This window comes from Thunnus maccoyii, chromosome 3 (genome assembly GCF_910596095.1).
Source record: "Thunnus maccoyii chromosome 3, fThuMac1.1, whole genome shotgun sequence".
Lineage (NCBI taxonomy): Eukaryota > Metazoa > Chordata > Actinopteri > Scombriformes > Scombridae > Thunnus > Thunnus maccoyii.
The window spans coordinates 12,656,066-12,675,396 of NC_056535.1; the positions used below are offsets into that span (position 1 = coordinate 12,656,066).

General features: G+C 39.1%; 1 protein-coding gene and 1 long non-coding RNA gene across 2 annotated transcripts; one reads left to right on the forward strand and one right to left on the reverse strand.

Annotated features, from left to right (window-relative positions):
* The first annotated feature begins 1,295 nt into the window (after nt 1-1,295).
* Nucleotides 1,296-8,242, forward strand: LOC121894657. Its single transcript, XR_006095593.1, has 3 exons — nt 1,296-1,380; nt 7,787-7,902; nt 8,155-8,242. It is a non-coding gene; the product is annotated as an uncharacterized LOC121894657 (long non-coding RNA).
* LOC121894656 (keratin, type II cytoskeletal 8-like) lies at nt 7,182-11,429 on the reverse strand. The gene is made up of 9 exons (XM_042407390.1): nt 10,921-11,429; nt 9,337-9,545; nt 9,169-9,229; nt 8,979-9,074; nt 8,685-8,849; nt 8,444-8,569; nt 8,135-8,355; nt 7,982-8,040; nt 7,182-7,876 (listed from the first exon to the last, which is right to left on the reverse strand). Exons 1-9 carry the CDS (start codon nt 11,320-11,322, stop codon nt 7,734-7,736), a joined length of 1,482 nt encoding a protein of 493 aa, XP_042263324.1. The 5' UTR covers nt 11,323-11,429; the 3' UTR covers nt 7,182-7,733.
* Nucleotides 11,430-19,331: the final 7,902 nt, after the last annotated feature.

Here is a 19,331-nt window from a genome sequence, read left to right on the forward strand (position 1 = left end):
CCATTTAAGTCTGAACAGTGGACAAGAGCTACAACACATCAGCTGGAGGGCACAGAACAGCAGCGTTACAAAAAAGGCAGCCTATCACTCAGTTGCCGACTATGTGGGTTAATAAACTGTGACATTACACACTCATTCTGCAGTATAGACAATGGAAAAACACACCTGAGGTCCGAGATTTTTTTAAATGCAGCCCGAAAGCAGTTTTCTTTGAAATCACTTCTTTCTCAAAGTGACTTTTGTTATATTAGAGCTTTACTCAATTTGCATGTTTGAAACTACTGTAGCCTTTATAATGTGGCTATGAAATGGTTTCATTTCTCTTCATTTATTTTTGCCTCGCTGATAAACTCACATATTTATCAATTTATTTTGAACTGCCTCTGCTCACCCACAGATTACTGTTCTGTATTTTTCTTGTGTAATACTGATGGGACTAATAATTGACCTTTAACAACCTTTACAGCAAGTATTACACAGTACGATGCCAAAAAGGTCACAGCCATAATTACATAATTTAATAACGATTACATGACCTTGACCACCACAAATAAGCAAATTCTGATTTACATCCATGTCATTATTTGCATAGTTAAGGTCATTACACATACTCATGAGTGCAGGACAAGTTCACAGTAAACTTAAAACAACAGTGTACTGCACTTGCACACATGCACCACAACGTTAATGATGATTAATACAAAACTCTGAACTACATGTTTGTTTATTATATCATACTTGATTTCCAACTAAGGCAAAAAGCAGGAACAGAACATGAATAAACACACACATACTATACATATTTATCACATGCAAAAATATGAAATCATATCTGCGAACCATTCTCTAAGTTAGTTAAAGACGCTGCACAGCCACACAAGTGTTTTCACTTATCATTACTGATAAGACTGCAGACTCCAGATAACATACTCACAGCTGAAGTTGGGTGGAGCTATGCGGGCAATTAACTGATTTCACCAAACTATAAAACTGTAAAAATAAGAATGATGATGAATGATGAAGAATGTTGTTAATATATATCACCACAATCATGGGATTCACCTTTATGAACTCTGCAGAGATCTGATGGACTGGAGAGTACCAAAATAGTGAAAGCTTTCACAGTAGCTGTGTTACACGACTTCTATGTAGTCAAAGATCATTTACAATGTGCCACTTTCTGGTGTGAATAAGCACTAAATGAGTTGTCCCACCTTAGCAGGTGCAACAAAACTAACGTGATAGTGAGAGGGGTGATAATTAACCACAGACTGTACGAGCCACAAACGAAAGAGGTCTAATCAGGCACAGTAAGTGAAAACACCTGCGTGAGTGTAGCCGAGGTTTTGTTGGGCCTTCAAGCCATCGAGCAAGTGACTTGTGAGTTAAATCTTTAATAGTGTTTTCTCTGTTTTCATATCTGTGGGCACACAGGCTCAGGGAGTAATCATCTCTCCATTGATACAAATTAAAATGTCTGTTGTGATCATTTTGCTGAATTAAACACCATTCACATTCAAGATCGCAGGTGGTTGTATTTAATGTGCATTTGCATTCTTATTTTAATTAATAATCAGAATAAGACATCATTCAGAATAAAGATGCATCTTGTTAACACTGAAAGAATTTTTTTTTTCAGTTTGAAACTTGTTCAAGTCCTCCTCCTCTTAACTTTTCTGCTATTCTGACCTAAAGTTTGTGGTGGAGTGTGAGCTTTTTTATTATACTTGATAAAAACAACTTTCTTTCTGTTTACTGACTGTGGTGAAAGTAAACAGGATCCCATTAACTTAACTCTCTTGAGTTACAGAGTCATCATCACATACAATCTCCAGTGTACTATATGTGAGTCATAAGTATTATTGTCCTGAAAAGATGTCAAGTGCAACATGATGCTCAGTAACTTCAGTATGTCTTTTTCCTATAAACACACACACACACACACACACACACACACACACACACACACACACACACACACACACACACATAGTCACCTCATTACCGCCTGACAAAGACACTAAGTGATTTGACCCTTACCCACAGCACATGCTGCGCACTGCTCATCAGCGTTCCCACTCGCGGCTGCTGATATTCACCGGTATCGATCGAGGTGTCGGGGTTTGTGGAAGGTGTAATGTTTATTGATCGTGGTGCTGGGCTCGGGTTAAGGGTAAGGTCAATCTTTCCAATCACTCCTGAGGATTTCTCCCAGTCCTGGGGAAGAGCCCCCCTCAATCAATAGCTCATTATTGTGCTTCTTCACGCAGCAGTGAGGGCAAAGAAAACAAAGGTCATTTTCAACAGCAGGATCAGCCTCCTAATGAACTTTATTGAGATCATGCACCCACAAGTATGTAGTCTGACAACCATAAGAATATGAAAGCTCACAAATTGCCAGACTCAATTAATGTTAGTTAAATGATCATAATATAAACTATTGATTATACTATATGTACAGTCAAAAATAAGTAGATAGCTAGATAGATAACTTTATCCTGTAGTGATTTTTTTTTACTTATTCCAAAATAATGAAATGATCTTGTTGCTTGTGCTGCATTTTAACTAACACATTGAAGACTTTTTGGCCTTAGTAGTGTTTTATTAGTTAGCACATAGTGTTCTTTTTATTCAAACTGAAGGGCTTCATCATGGTAAATAAGTTAGCATTCATTATTATTAATAATTAGAATCCATTTCTACTTATTTCACCTCTATCTTTTGTCATGTGTCTAGATAAATTACAGCATTTATCAGGAGAGCAGAACTTTTTATTGTCCTCAGACAATAAGATTTTCACACCCACCATGTAAATTATTAGTATAATTATATAATTATATATAATCAGACAAATTACATATAATTAGTTTCATTTTTTATTATTGTCAGTTATATCTTATGGTATCTTGATTTCAGACAAACAGCTTGTATTTCAGTCGTATGATTTTTTTCCCCGTTTCTTCTTTAATGACTCTAAATGGACATGCCTCTTAAAGGTACAGTGTGTAGAATTTAGTGGCATCTAGCAGTGGTGTTGCAGATTGCAACCAAATGAATACAATTCCCTTCCTCCTCCCCTTCCAAGCGTGTAGGAGAGCGTACAGTGGCCCGAAACTCATGAAAAATTCAAAAGGCCCTCTCTAGAGTCAGTATTTGGTTTGTCCATTCTGGGCTACTGTAGAAACATAGCGGTGCAACATGGAAGGTGACCTGCTCCCTATGTAGATATAAAGGGCTCATTCTTAGGTAACAAAAACACTTCAATTCTTATTTTCAGGTGATTATACACTAATTAAAACATACTTATGAATATTATATTCCATTTCTGCCAAGTCTGCTGGATGCCACTAAACTCTACACACTGCACCTTTAATTCCAAATGTGTGATGTATGGGTTTAAAAAACAAGTAGATGGACAGTAGAAGCTTTACCATTTTTAGTAAACTTTTCATCAACCATGGTGGCAAAAATGTGAAAAAAGATTCTCTATTTTTGTGAGTGAGTTTTTATTTTTCCGGGAAGTGCCTCAAGGAGTTTTCCAACAGTTACTCAAAGTAAAGAAGCCTGAAACAGAATCCACTCAAATGTCTCACTATCAAGAGGCAGCAGGTAGCCTGTCTGCTTACAAAAGCATACTGATCCCCAAATACTTGAGTCAACCACTTGGGTGCGCTGCTTGTAATGAAGAAATTAAAGTCAATATTGAAATATTGTCTCATGTTACATGTTAGTTTTTTTTCTGATGGAGGTAAATAAAGCACAGAAATGTTTTCTGTTCCTGTAAAAACCGAAAATCTATTTGTCTTCTTTTATGGTTTATTTGTGTTACACTTCAAGTTGATGCTTCAAGCAAAACAGTTTATTAGGGGTCATACTATATAATGTAATGAGTGTTTTTGCTCCACCTGGCTTCTTTGCACTGACCATTTCCTTTCTTTTCAAATACGTCTTTCAGATTATCCTCTAAATCACACCCTGCAGGTTTATGCCCAGCTAAAGTACTGTATGTGCTGAGCTTAGAGGATGGCTTTTAAGGGCCTAAGCACCAGCTACTTTCTTTATTTGAGAGGAATCTTAATATATTGAACATCAGTAAGGAGGCAGGAAGTCACAAAAGAAGAAACACAATAAATCCAGTTTATTGTCTCTATTGTAGCAGCACGACTTGTTTTATTAGTACTCTCCTATAAGGTTGTAGCTCTATTAGATGGGGGCACATTACCTGTTTTCTAAGATATGTTATCTGCTGCTGCTGATACAGAGAAATGGTTAAACGCAGAACAATAAGACCAGTGATCCTCTTCAAGGACAAACCATATATAAACCATATTATCAGGCTCTCTGGGGTATGTAATGACCAGTGCTCTTCTATTGTTCAGTCTCCCTCTTTGTGCTGTCATGCACAACATTACAGATGTAAGCATACTTTTCAATTACAGCCTCATTATCACCTCTTACTCCGCATCAAGGGCGTCTTGGATCATCAGAAGAATCAATAGTTACTGATAGTTCCACTGGTGCGCAGCAGAGATTGTTGTGCACTGCTTGTTGGACTAAAAGACAACTAAGTTTGAGCAGCTCTAATTTGAATGGCAGCAGAATCAGCCTCTTTGTGGATGTGTTGTCTGGAGAATCGGTAGTTGGACTGCTGATTCTTAATCCTTCTAGCTTGATTGACATCCTATAGACATTTCCTCAGGTCTTGATGCATATGTTACTAAATTGCTGTTTGTTTGGGTTTGTATGTGTTTTCTAAGCTGGTTTGTTGACTTGAGAATGGTTGAACTTTCAGCTGCATATGCTTTGCTGATTTGTCAGTCAGGATGAATGCAAATAAATGTAACATTTTTAAACAACAGGAGAAGTGATTTCCTGCTGTCTTAAAAGGAAAAAGATTTATCACCCATAATTATTGTAGTAGTGATATAACTGGTTTGGTGAGAACATAAAATGTTACAAGTTTCAGTATTGGCGTGTGCCTCTGTATCATTATTATGAGTCAACCTAACTTTAATTCCTCTGGAACGTACAGTCAATGCCAGCACTCTCAGCCTCAGGTGAAGATGAAATAAGGATTTTTTTTTTTTTTGTTGACCTGCCAATACAGAATGTGAGTGCAGGAGGCACATTTAAAAATACACCCTTGTGTGTGCATAAAATAGTGCAGTTCAATTAACACAGTGCATTTTTAGCCTGTAGGCTTGTAAGTGTTGCACATGCATGTTAGTAGCTCCTGCAGCTTTCACTGCCTCACCTGTAACCGGTGAATCGGGCAAGTTTGCAGAGAAGTTGCTCTCCAGGCATTTTTACACACTTCCCTTTCTAATTATGGGTGTAATCGTGTGATCGGTTTGAGAAAATACAGTATGTGTTCATGCTTCATCATTTCCTACTCTACATTAGGAATAGCTGAGGGTGGAATCATACTCATGTGTCCTCCTGGCTGTGTTTGTCTGTGTGGGCTGCTTACAGTAACAGCACAAACACATGCTTGGCTTGGCCCTAGATGTGAAGCAGTTCTATGTCAGTCTAGTTTTCCATCATTTTTGTTTCATTAGTTTAGACATCTATGTTATTTCTTTTAATGACATTCTGGATTTATCAAAGATGACAAAGATCCTGTAGCTAGTGATCATGTCAAACTTCAAAGAGAAAAAAGTCAGCAAAAATTGAAGCATTTTTGCAACATTTAGGCCCATAATTTGTTACTGTCACAGTGAAGTCTGAACCGTCTCCCTCTTCCTCCTCATCTGCCTCCATCCCTCCCTCTTCCTACTCTGTGTGTGTGCGTCATGTGATTAAAGCTTTTTTTCTCTCCACACATTCAGTCACACATCACCTGCCCAGTAAACGCTTGCTTCTGGAGTCTTCCAGATCTTTATTCTCTCATTTAGCATCCACATATTCTTAGAAAGCAGCTGTGGGTTTGCAGAAGCCTCCCTCACCTCTCCCCTGCTATCACTGTAACTCTTCTTCCACAACTATTCTACTCCACTGCAACGTCATATGAGGAAACTGCCAAAAACCCCATGCTGCTGGGTGATTAATGTCAGAGGAGTTTAAATGAGGTTAGCTGCCTGTTTTGCAGACAGTCAAATCACTGTTGTTTTCTCAAACACTGTGGGCTTACCAGATATGTACTAAGGGGATAAAAATGTGCTTTTCTCGGCTGTTCTGTGGGTTTGGAGCAGCTGGAGATCGGCTCTGAGATGTCACGCACAGAACACTCAAAACACAGAGTCAGAGCAGGTTGTGGTTCTAAAAAAACGTAAACTGCAAAACTAATCCAGCTATCAAGTTTGAGAGGAAAAAAAACTACTTTTAAGTTTACTTGGTGTAGTGGAGGCCAGCAACAACAACAAACAAACAGGAACTACCAGATTGTATCCCTCCACTGGAGCTTGCCAGGGAAACAAAAAGAAGGTATTTCATACTAGATAAACTGCAACTTTAAAAGATATCAACTTGATTTCACTACTAAGACTTCTCAAGCTTCATATTACTTTCAGACAAACTTTGGAATGCTGTTTTGCACAGAACGAGGGCACTAGATTTTGGTCCCCATCTCTTACAGTGTAATTCAGGAAGAGTATGGAGAGTAGGAATTGTTACAGCGATCAACATGTGTTTCCACATACATGATGGCGCGTCCTTAGAAAAAACCCAAACCTATCTTTTAATTAATTAATGAGATGTCAGAGGGTTTTCTGTAAGTCCAATTTGCATGTGCTCTCACTGAGTGGTTATATAATGTGTAATGATGTGTTATGATTTTGATAAAAAATGGCAATGTGGAGCCTGACACATAGTAGGTGCATCTGTGGAGGACTGACAAACCAAGCAGTGGAAAAGTGGCACAGCACTGCCCTCATGTGAAATTCTCAGTGTGGAAATTTCTTGCTGTTAAAATAACTAGAAGGCTTGAAGGAGCCAAACTGCGTCTTCCTCTTTCTTTCATTTAAAACAACAATAATGAAAACAAGATACAATAACTTTGGTTCTCAGATTTATTTTATTCAGATTTTTGATGTCATTTGCTGCTCCTTCACAAAATAAATCTGGTTTTAGCATCAAGGCAAGGAAATGTAAAACAAAGCAGGGAATCATTTGAGAGAACAGTAAAAAGAACAAGGCAATAACCAATCAGTTCAAAGTTTGCACCTTAACTGTAAACATGTAAAATTTCTCCAGTGATCAGATTTGGTCAGTGACTTGCTCCCTTCACTAGTATCAGCACTCAAATACAGAAATGGAGAGCATGAAAAATATAATCACTGCCCATTTGAGGTACAGCAGTTTATCAGTGCACTACAGTACAGACAGTATGTAAGTTGATGAGCACATATTTTCAAATGTTTTCCTTGCCTAGTTTTAACACTCCTGTTAAGGCCTTTGTTTTTTGTTTTTTCTCATTTCTTGGATGTCAGTGCAGAAAGAAAACAAATTTTGCCTTGCTAACTGACCTGGCCCTTGTGTGTTTTAAGGTCATGTTTACCTTCAGAAACTCTTGATAAATGATGTGGAATGGTACAGAGTAAGAAAAGCACTGAGTGCATGAAAGTGGTGGCAGTGTAACACAATCCAGTGGATATTGTTTTTAATCAGACATGATTTTGGGAATCACAGATTTTTGGGATCTTCAACTCTTGTTGAACACATTTCATGATATTACATAATACCATGAAAGGACAAATTCAAGAGTTTCTGAAAGGGAAGAGGGACTGCTCTCCTTTTTACATGTATCTCCTTGAGCTGCTGGTTGTTGAGACTGTGGACTTTGTGACAGTGCCACCATAACCTGAACCACCAAAGCCGCTGCCACCAAAGCCGCTGCCACCGTAGCCGAATCCGCCGCCGGAGCTTGAGCTGGTGAATCCTGGAGCAGAGAGGGGAAAAAAACAGGTAAGTGTTATCATTTATCCATCCATTTGTCAGTGTGATCTGTTAGTGCAGGTACCACTCATATGGATGTGACACTTACCACCTCCTCCAGAGGTCTGCTGTACATGGATGGTTGCGTTGGAGCCTCCGCTGGTCAGCCTAATGGTGGAATAATGTAGAATTAATACTTAATTCAGAGTTGAGGCTAATATTGCAGCCATGAAACCACATTAGATATTCAAATTTATCCCACCTGCTCTCCTCTCCTTCCAGCAGTTTCCTGTAGGTGGCGATTTCAATGTCCAGGGCCAGCTTGACGTTCATCAGTTCCTGGTATTCGCGCACCTGGCGGGCCATGTCCTGCTTGGCTCTCTGCAGAGCGTCCTCCAGGTCTTTGATGCGGAGCTTGGCGTCCTTCACTGCCAGCTCACCACGCTCCTCAGCCTCTGCGATCTGAGCCTCAAGGTTGGCCCTCTGCAGGAAATTATGTCACAGATGTTTTAATAAATCATATCATCTTAAACATTATGATGTCATCCACAAAAAAGCTCTCGAAATATACCTGTCCCTTGACTGCCTCGATCTCATTCTGAAGACGGGCGATCATGCGGTTCAGCTCAGAAATCTCAGCCTTGGTTGAGCGAAGGTCCTCACCGTACTGTCCAGCAGAGGACTGCATCTCCTCATACTGTTGTGAAAAATGCAACAAGGTGTATCAAGAGCATAATCCAGAGGGGTGCAAGGTGCTGCAAGTGTAATGTAAAAGACACAGGGGATAAACCTTGGCTTTGCTTTTCACTCACCTTCTGTTTGTACCAGGTCTCTGCCTCAGCCTTGCTGCGGTTGGCAATGTCCTCATACTGAGCGCGCACTTCAGCAACAATAGAGTCCATGTCGAGGTTACGGCTGTTGTCCATCTCCACGATGACAGAGGTATCCTTGATCTGGGACTGCAGCTCACGAAGCTCCTACAGAACCAATAGTTGTTGCAGATTTATAAAATGGCTGGATGACCATCAGCTTTAACTCAAATGGTTATAATATAGTATAGTATAGTATTATGAAGTAATAAACTGGTGGAATTAGATGGTACATACAGCCTCATAGACGGCCCTGAGGAAGTTGATCTCATCCTGAAGAGCATCACACCTGGCCTCCAGCTCCACCTTGTTCATGTAGGCAGCATCAACATCCTGGACAGAAAATGATTTAGAAACATGAAGTGTTATAACAGGCCAAACTGTATCAAACCTCATCATGAAAATTTTTATTTTGATCTATTCACACCTTCTTCAGGAGCACAAACTCGTTCTCTGCAGCTGCACGTTTGTTGATTTCATCTTCATACCTATTGGAACACAAGGCAACACATCAGGACATCCCCTTCATATTGAACATCTGCTCACTATATTGGATATATGTTATAACTATTGGCCGTATCATGCCAACACTCACTTCCTCTTGAAGTCTTCAACCAGGCCCTGCATGTTCTTCAGCTCTCCCTCCAGCTTGACCTTCTCGTTGCCCAGCCCGTCGAGCTGTCTGCGCAGGTTGGCGATGTAGGCCTCGAACATGCTGTCGATGTTGGAGCGGGTGGTGGTCTGTTCCTGCAGGAGGCTCCATTTGGTCTCCAGCATCTTGTTCTGCTGCTCCAGGAAACGTACCTGTAGAGACACAAAGCCATGGAAGATTGTCAAAAGATGTTTTAGAAAGATTGTTTTTTATTACATTTTATTTGTTGAACAGTATACAAATATTGATTATAGATAGGCTGGTGATTCAATTTAATTCTTTTCAGGCTCTATAGAGATTAAAAAATCTTATCATTTTAAAGGATTTAAAGGGTGTGCCGTTTATGGTATTCTTTATCGGGTTTTAAAGGGCCTCACCTTTACCTGCATGACTGAGTAGAGACACACATATCTGAATAGCCACACCCTATAGTCACAGCAGCTGTAACTCATGAACTCATACCTTTGTATGCTTGGTGTTCAAGCAGTTGTAAAAGTTGTAAAAGGGGATATTTTGAGACTTAAACGCTAAGTTTTCAACACATCTTCAATTCTTCTTTCTTGAAATAAATAATGCTTTATGTTCTATCCAGATGTTTTATGTTACATTTGTTTGTGGCTTTGAGTGTTTCACCTATTGTGTCTCTTGTGTGGCTATGACTCATCCTACGTGCTCTGTTAAGCTATGAAGGCCACACAGTCACTCCAGCCATAAAAAAAAAAAAAATAGGTGTGGCAGATAAACCACAGAAGACAAAGCAGCCACAGTATTATGGGATGAGTGCTTTGTTTTGTATGTTTCTGACCAAGTGCCAACTGATAGTGTTCAAAGAGGCTCACTCTATATAGAGGAAAACACTGTATAGATCGATTAAAAGCATACATGTGGTGATTGTAGCATTGAAAACAAGCAGGAGTTGATTTACTGCTCTTGTGTTGCCTATAACAACCAAGTGATAGGTGCAATGTGCAAATGATAGACTTTGGACTCTGTGGGCATGGTGCAGACAGATCGTATTTCTCTTCTGCCAGTCTCCTAGCTAAGGGATGGGCAAGTCACAGCAATATAATCCCCACCCATGTTTAGATAGTGGGCAGAGAGTCCACCACAGGCTCTGACAAGACCACAGGCCAACTTTTTCCAAAGGTAGTATTTGAATGTAGCTGCCACTGTAAGATGGGGTCACGATCATGAACAGACTTTGAGATTTTTATAAGCTTCCCTAATCCCAGAGGCTGTAACTTATTGATGGATACAACACCACAGAGATAAGATTCATAGCTCTCTTGCTTGGTAAGCTTTGTCAGTGAAAAGAATATGTTTGTCCAAAAGTGAATTGCTGTTTCTTTTTTTTTTTCAATTACATGTTAAAGGGCAAAACTAAGACAATCACTTTTGACAGCTGCTAGAGGTAAATGTAGGCCAGGGGAGAAGATGCAGGTACTCAGCACTAAAATAATGAGGCCTGCAGTAAATTATACATACTGTTTAAGACATGAGAGACACACAGAGCTCAAAGGAACTTACCTTGTCAATGAAGGAGGCAAAGCGGTTGTTGAGGGTCTTGATCTGCTCCTTCTCCTGGGTGCGGACAGCCTGGATGCTGGGGTCAATCTCTAGGTTCAGGGGGGCCAGCAGGCTCTGGTTGACGGTGACAGCGGTGATTGGTGGAGCCACGAAACAGCCTGCTCCACTACCGTAACCACTGCTACTCATGGAAGAATAACCGGCACCAGAGCCATAACTGGCACCAGAGCCAAAACCGGCACCAGAGCCAAAACCGGCACCACCACCAAAACCACCGCCAACACCTGAACCAACCCCATAGCTGGTTCTTTTGACGGAGTAGCTGCTGCTTGCTGGTCCAGCAAGGGACCTCCTGGTGCTGCCACCAGAGCTTGTGACTGAGTATGCCTTCCTGGACATCATCTTGTTGCAGTGGTATTGGTTGTCAAGCAGAGCAGAGAACTGAAGATGAGCAGCCTTCAAAAGGAGAGCCAAGTCCCTCTGAGTGTCTGACTGCAGACTCTGCCTGCTTTTATGGCTGTAGCGAGCCAGGGGGAGGATCTTTCTCAGTCACTTCAACCTGTACTCTCACTTTTACTGTCCAGCCTCCCCTCCACCCAGCTAACACGCCTCTGGCTCTGAATGACAGGAGTGGCCAATCCTGTAAAACAGGTAAGTAGGGATTGTCAGAAGAGAAGCCACGACACACCCTGCACTTGGACACTCTGAAAGGGAAGGAGAGTAGCAGAGTGAAAATGTGGTTATGCAATGAAACAGAGCCTCTTTAAGTGCTGCAAACTTTATTTTGATTCCTTTTTCTTTATTTCATATCCTTGTCCTGTGGTATAAGATACAATTACAGTAGAAGTACATTAAAAATAGCAAATCACAATTATAGACAAGATTCCTTATCAGAAACTGACATGTGAGTGATGAAAGTACTATTTATATAACTTGCATTTTTGCTTTCATTTTATGCAACATTGTACTTTCCTCTACTGCAGTTCAGAGGGAAATATTGCACTGCACTGGCAGCTGCTAGTTACTTTTCAGATTAATTTTTTTATCCAAAACATTCATATAATATCATGTATTGGTATAAATTAAACACCTAATAATATTTAAAGTAGTTAAATTTACCTTCAAGTTAACCAGCTTCAACATTAAAATTCAGATTACATGTGAATGCATTCATAATAATAATCCAGGAATATAATACATACTGTAAAGCAATCTGTAAAGGGCTATCCTGCATAATGAGTACTTTTGATACATATACTAAAGTTAAATTTAGAATGCAAGACTTGTTGTGAGGTTAAGCACTCTGCAGCTGAATTTCAATGCAGGGGAAGCACACCTGTTTCCACATGAAAGCATTGTTATCCTATTTGCATATAGTTATCATTACTCTCTCTCCAGCATGAAATATTAAAATAAGCATCATACTGGGTTTGTATAGTATTTCTAACAGCTGCTGTAAACCAGCACCGCAGGGAGAAAATATAACTTAATCATCTGTTTGTGTATAAAAGTTCATTACAAGATTAGAAAAAACACAACCTGCTTTACAAGCATTTTAGGTTCTCCTTATCCTGCTTGCTTTTAACCAAACTATTTGCTATTTGTGAATATAAAAAGTTCCACCAGCAGTCTCCCAGCCATCTCTGGAGGGGACAATAGCAGGGCTATAAGTGTTCATTTATGGCTACTGTTTAATATGTTTTATGACTGGAACTAATGCTGAGATGATGCAGTCAGACAGAACACTACAAACTCAAAATCTAGTAAAAAAAAGATTGCAAGAAGGGGATGTTTTTTGTGGGGTTTTTTTTAAGTTTTGATCAGTTTTGCATGTCTTCTTGTCCTGCATTCACATTATGTCACAATCTCCTAAAACACTCACCATCTCATCAGCAACCAATCATATACTATTCTCATTTGCCTCATTTTTTCGGACACTGGTTTTACACTTCAAGAATCGTTTACACTAACAGGTAAAAGTCACTGGCATCAAAGTATCATCAGTACCAATAAGCATTGGTCAAAACTCTCAGCATTTCAATCCTGTTGTAGCTAAAACTGCTTTTTTAGTTGACTTGGCTTTGTTGGCTCATGGCTCAAAGAAAATAACACTGACTGGCAGTAGGAGACAGGAGGTGTAAACACACTTTGCAAACCCATTCTTCCACCCTGACCTCCTCTCTGTGACTTAAGCTGCTTCTCCTTCTTGCTTTGGCACTGAATGTAAACATATGTTATTTTAAGCTCTTTGACCAAATGACCAATGCTGTCAATTTTATTAAACCAACAGCCACATTTTCGAAAGTCTCTGCTCTTCAGAACTGTATTTTTTTGTTTCTAGCAGTACAAGCTACATTAACATTACTGGTGGGCTGTTAACGATGTATATTTTATAAAAAGCTAATTCATCTTGCAACTATAGCTGTTAGATACATGTTGTGGAGTAAAAAGTACAATATTTCTTTCTGAAATGTAGTATAGTAGAGTAGAGTACCTCAAACCTCTACTTAAGTACAGTGCTTGAGTAAATATACTTTGTTACTGTCCCACTGCTCAGTGCTTGCTTCAACATTCACCTTTGCAAACATTTGGGCTGTAACCTCTGCTCTTTCTGATCAGCTGATCATTTTAAGGCATGTTGCATCAGGTGTAAATTTCTAGTATCGCAGCCAAGCATGGATTAATAGAAATAGTAGTCTAGACTATGAATAAATAGTTAAAGGTTATTTAACCAAATGCCTTAGGCAGTGTTCCCTTTAAAGTTTTGTTACAAAAGAAAGCAAAACAAATATCTTTAATGATGCCAAACAAAATGAATAGGGCTTACAGAAAAATGTTTTGTTGTTGTTTTGTTTTTATTGACACATCATTAATCTGATGAGAACAGTCTTTCACAGGAATCAGTAATGTGTACTACAGATCTTGCGGTTGTTTTACTTGTTACTTGATTTCACCACACCCAGTTGTTCCATTCTTAAGCACTGCCGCACTTGTTTCTTCTCTCTGCACCTTTGCTGTAGGTGAGGCCTGCATTCTTTTTCATTCTTCCCCAACTTTTCACATGCACCTGCCTTTAATTTCTACCATGGTGTGGAACTTTACTCTAAAGCTCAAATTTCTGCTGTCCAACAGCTATTTGGAGAAAATTTATGTGCTAGTTGTGCATCTTAGTCAGCTTGAACAGATGCACAGACTGCGATGAGAAACTTACTTATTGGTCTCCTTGCATGCACAGACTTCTGTATCTCTCTCATTGTTTTCTCCTGCCATATTTTAACAGCAATGCTACATGCACATATTTGAGCGACACATGACGGCAATAAATCATGGCCACACAAAGTCTGGCATTAACAGTACTGTCATTAAGAGGTTCAATACACATGGATTAAGAGTGGCAAGGTTTCACTGAAGAAGCAAAGACTACAGCGAATCCATGCTGATGATGTAACCTGAAGAAATCACAATCGTTATGAGCTTTGTCTGTGCTTGTCTGAAATGTCATTGGTCATGACTGTCGTATATTAAGCTCTCAAGTCTGGTCAAGCCTGGATCATCTGAAGCAACTCAATGTGCAAGACGTCATACAAAATTACCATAAGTTAAATGATACCAGATGTGTGAGATGATGACGTGTATGTTTTTACAAAGGTTTATTAATCTTGAGTAACATTTTAAACTGTGCTCTTGTGTCTCAGTAAGGAGGAAGGCAGAGTGAGGGTTATAAGTTCATGCAGTGTGTAACAATGCTGCATCTATCTGTTAATGTGTGTGAATTATTTGTTATGGGAATGTGAATTGTCTTACAGCAGTTGCCCAGCATTTAAGGAAAAAACGTTATACACGCCTTATCCTGGCTTTATTTGTTATAACACACATATGCACAGATACAAATGGTCACAAACATATGCAAATACACACAAGTTTGGCACATACACATAAAAAAATCAAAGAAATTCAGTAAATAATGCAAAAATCTTGTTAAAGAGCAGAGAAAACTGTGTTGACTTTGCTCATAATTCCCGTTGACCATCTCTGTTGATTCTTCAACTTTATTTATTGATAATAATGAAAAGTAAGGTATTTGCACAATATTAGTCTCTAAGCACTGGACGAATACTTTTCTCAAGAGGACAAACTCCAAGAATGCCTTTAAAAGTGAAGTCAGTGAAAGTGCTACTACCTCCGCCTCTTTACTCTTGTGCTGCTTTCATAACCATTTTAATAGGCTCTGACTTCCCCATACCAGATTTAGATATAACATCATATTAAAACATTGTGCCAGTAATTATTTTTATTGAACAAATATTAAAAGAAGCAGCAAGGCTGCAAACTCGACAGTTTAATTAAGCAATAAAATGCAGGTAATGGTCTCCATTAAAATGCATAATGTATAAACTTTAAGATGCTGTTTGTTTTATTTATATGTAAATGCATCTTTGGAATGGACAATGTTTCAGAAACAGCATCCTATGAAGTGATTTAATTTCTTATCTCAGCTTTAAACTAAGCCACTTAATGTAACATACTTAGTAGTGTTTCATTTATGTATAAACTGGGTGTGGGCACTTTGCTATATCTGAGGTGTGGTCTAGTGGGTTATGTTTCTTTACTGAATGCTGTACATGAATGAGCCATGCAAAAAAAAAAGAACAGATACAGATGGAGATTTTTCAGTGTGAATAAAAGCCATGTCCAATCTGTGAATGGATCAGGAACATCTGCGCCGCATGTCTGTTGTATGCATTTTATGACTAGTATGTATAGTATGTCATTTAAGGCAACACCCAGGACATTCTTTCCTCTAAGTGTTACAGAAAAGAAACAAATTGAAGGATTAAGTTCAGTCTAGAGTTGTAAATTTGAAAGCCAGGTCATGTCAAAGGTCAAAGAGGTGCATCTAGCACTTCAGTGTCTTATTCATGTGACATTAATTTACATTTGTGTTTGCCATGTAGTGTAATACTGTAATACTGAGGATTTTGACATTGTTGCAGCACCTGAATATTTCTGTGTAATACAATATGTGTAGGTTTTAACAAACACAAATGTTTGACACAAATCTTTCATAATCCAACTCTTGGCGTCCGTCCACACCTGCTTATAGTACACAATGTAGCGACTGTCATCCACTTCTGTTGACTGCACATCATGCAGTTCAGTTCAGATCTTTATTGTCCCTTGAGGGAAAATTTGATCTGCAGTAAAGGGTAAAAACACAAACACAACATACAAGAGGACATAGGACATTAATCACAACAGTTACAGCAGACAACAGTAACAACAACAACAACAACAACAACAACAAAAATAGGTATCTGTTCATTAAAAGTATCAAACCATTAGAATGGTGGTCATAATAAAGTGCTGTTTAGCAGTGCAGTCCAGGTTTAGTGCAAATTAAGCACCTTAATTGCACTTGGAACAAGGGAAAATTTAGCTATCAAAGATCGATATCTGGAAATCTGATACAAAGAAAGCTGCTCTGTGCCAATTATTTTACTGGCTACTTTGACAATATTGAACAGAGAATTTTTGTTTTGCACTGTAAGGTTCCTGTACCAAGCAATTAAACAAAAGGTTAAAATGGACTCAATAAAGGATCTGTAAAACAAGCCACCAGTGTCCACATAAAAAGAATTCAGTCTGCATAGAAAGTGAAGTCTCTGCACGCCCTTTTTGCAATTGTCTTTGTGTAGAGGTCACAGTTCAGGTTCTTGTCAATCACTATTCCCAGGTATTTGTGTCACTCAACCATCTTGACAAGTGAGCCCTTAATTATAGTTGGGAGGGTTGAGTGGGAGGTTTTTTGAAGTCGATGGCCATATCTTTAGTTTTGTGAACATTTAACTTCATGACATAGTTATCACACCACACTCCAAGTCTTTCACAACTGGCCCATGATCGACCTCTCCATCCTGGAGCAGACTGATTAAGACAGTGTCATCTGCAAACAAACCGGAGATGCCTGTCATTGTAGTTACATATCACTAAAAATCCAGTTAATAATATTGTAGGATGTTGGAACAACAAAGGCTATTTTGTCATTTTTAAGATAAAAGTGAAACGTTTCTCTAACCACCTAGTTTTTAGGAATACAGTGTACTTGATAGATATCAGCTCCAAAACTTATTGAACAGTTTGATACTGAGGTTTGTTTTGCTACAGTGATGATCGCTGCTCCCATCTGCTCTTTAATGTCAGGATATTCTTTGCATTTTTTTGTGAAAAGTAAAATGCAGGCTCCTCTCTAGTTATGACTGGAAAGGTTGTAGTAAAAGTGAAAAATGACAGTGTTTGATGGTCAATTTCTCAACACCCAAAGGCCATAGACAGAGAATTCACTAAACAGGGAATTTCACTTGTCAAGTGATAAATGGTCCCTGTTTCTGGTTTTAGGTGCTGTGATACTAACTTCCCTGTGCTGTTTTAACAGCTTAGCCTCTGGATGCTGAAACCTGTTGAACAGCTCCAGCCCTCCATGTCTCGAGGTGATTTGCTTTTGTTTCTTCTTCATTTAAATTCAATCGTTTAGTTAACACACTTGACATAAAACATCCTCTGTAGTTGTTAATGCATCCAGCTGGTTACACAAGAGTGGCCTGAGATCATTATCCACAGCTATTACCATACTAATTAAAATACTATGACTAGGACTACTATTGTTACTACTAAAGTTAATACGTTAATTGAAGTCGTATCTCTGTCAGTCATTTTGAATTTCCTGAGAACACGGTTTCTTGAAGCACTACATTGTTGATCCAGTCACCTCCATATCTGATGTGTGTCATCTCTGGGTGGAGCACATTCTTGTCCAAATAAACAACAGGTTGTGAAAGTCTGGCAGTCATGAATGTTTGCATCATGAGATAGTAACTGAGTGTAAGATGCTGGTAAAGGATCGGAAGTTTAATTTGTGATGTTGTGCTTGGATAAAGATCCTATCAAAATCCTTCAGGGCTCGTTCATTGACAAAAAAACAACAACAAGACCTCCATCAAACAATTAAATTCCAGTGTCTGTGGCAACATGTTTGTATTTAGGCATGTAACTTATACTCACTTGTGTATTATATTTGGTATTCTTCCAGTGACAATAACATCTGAGGATGGAAGCCATTTTTCTCTCTCTCAGACACACACACACACACACACACACACTTGACATGGTCACTTAATTCAGCAGTGACATTGAGATCTGGCGGAGGATCAAGTTTCTTTCAAGTCTGCCTCACACTTCTTTGTTAAGTGTTTCAATCAAGCATACCTTTTTCCACAACACAGTATATTGCAAAGCTTGGCTTGTTGTGCCATGTTGAATTCAACTGTAACATCACAGAAGGGGGTTACTGCACTGTGCTCAGTGGAGCTTCATTACAGCAAAGTTCAGAAAAGTAAGAAGGCCAACAGTCCTGTCTGCTCTGAGTATAATCAAACAATTCATTGACTGTAAGAAGAATAATGAACAAACACAAAAGAGAAAATCTGAAGCCTTTGGACACACAAACACACCCCTTTGTGCTTGTTTTGGCATCCTCATAAGGCTGTGGGTGTGTTCAAGAAGGAGTGCTGTTGGATTGGACATTAATCTGGGCCTCACAGTTTCACCACCTGAAAAAGGTACACACCCTTACAACACAGCAGCCGTAAGTCATGCATGGAAATATCTTGTGGAGGGCAAGTGAAGAGAATGTGGTTAACCTGTAAAGACTGTGTAGAATAAAAGGTTGGTTAACACAACAATAAACATCTCATATCACTCTTTAATGAACTAACAGCAACAAGCTCAGCTGCATTGCTGATTTTACACAGTTGTAAAGTCAACAGTTAGTTGGCACGCAAACACATTTCCAAACACATCCTCACTGTTTGCTTAAAAATCAACATGAGATATTACTTTACAATTCTGGACTTGAACATCTTGCTTATACCCCACACGCTCACCGTCTCACTGTAATCATGGGAAGAAATCAGCCATGGGAACTCTGCCGACTGCAGTCTGACTGGATGACTCACACTCAGACAGAGAAGATCATGCAAGTTGTCTAGCCAAATAAAAACCTAGCAACAGAGTCAAAGGTTTGCTTGTGTGAGTGTGCATTTAAGAACACCTGTATTTGCATGAGGTCACACACTGGGATTGTACAGTGTTTTGCTGGTTTCGTGTTTTTGTCCAAACAGTTGTGCTAGATTAATCATCCCCAATTTTGTCTGCAGTAACTCGGGATTAAAAAATAATCACCATCAGTTTCACAGATTAGCGAAAGAATGCTAGCAAACAGTTTTTTTTCATTGATGGAACCAGCTGATTTGCATTTTGATTTGATTTTTGTCCGTTTTTAGCGATGCAAGCGATATGGCTATGAATGGCAATGTACGTCTGTTGGTTTTCGTCGTGACTGAAATACCTCAGAA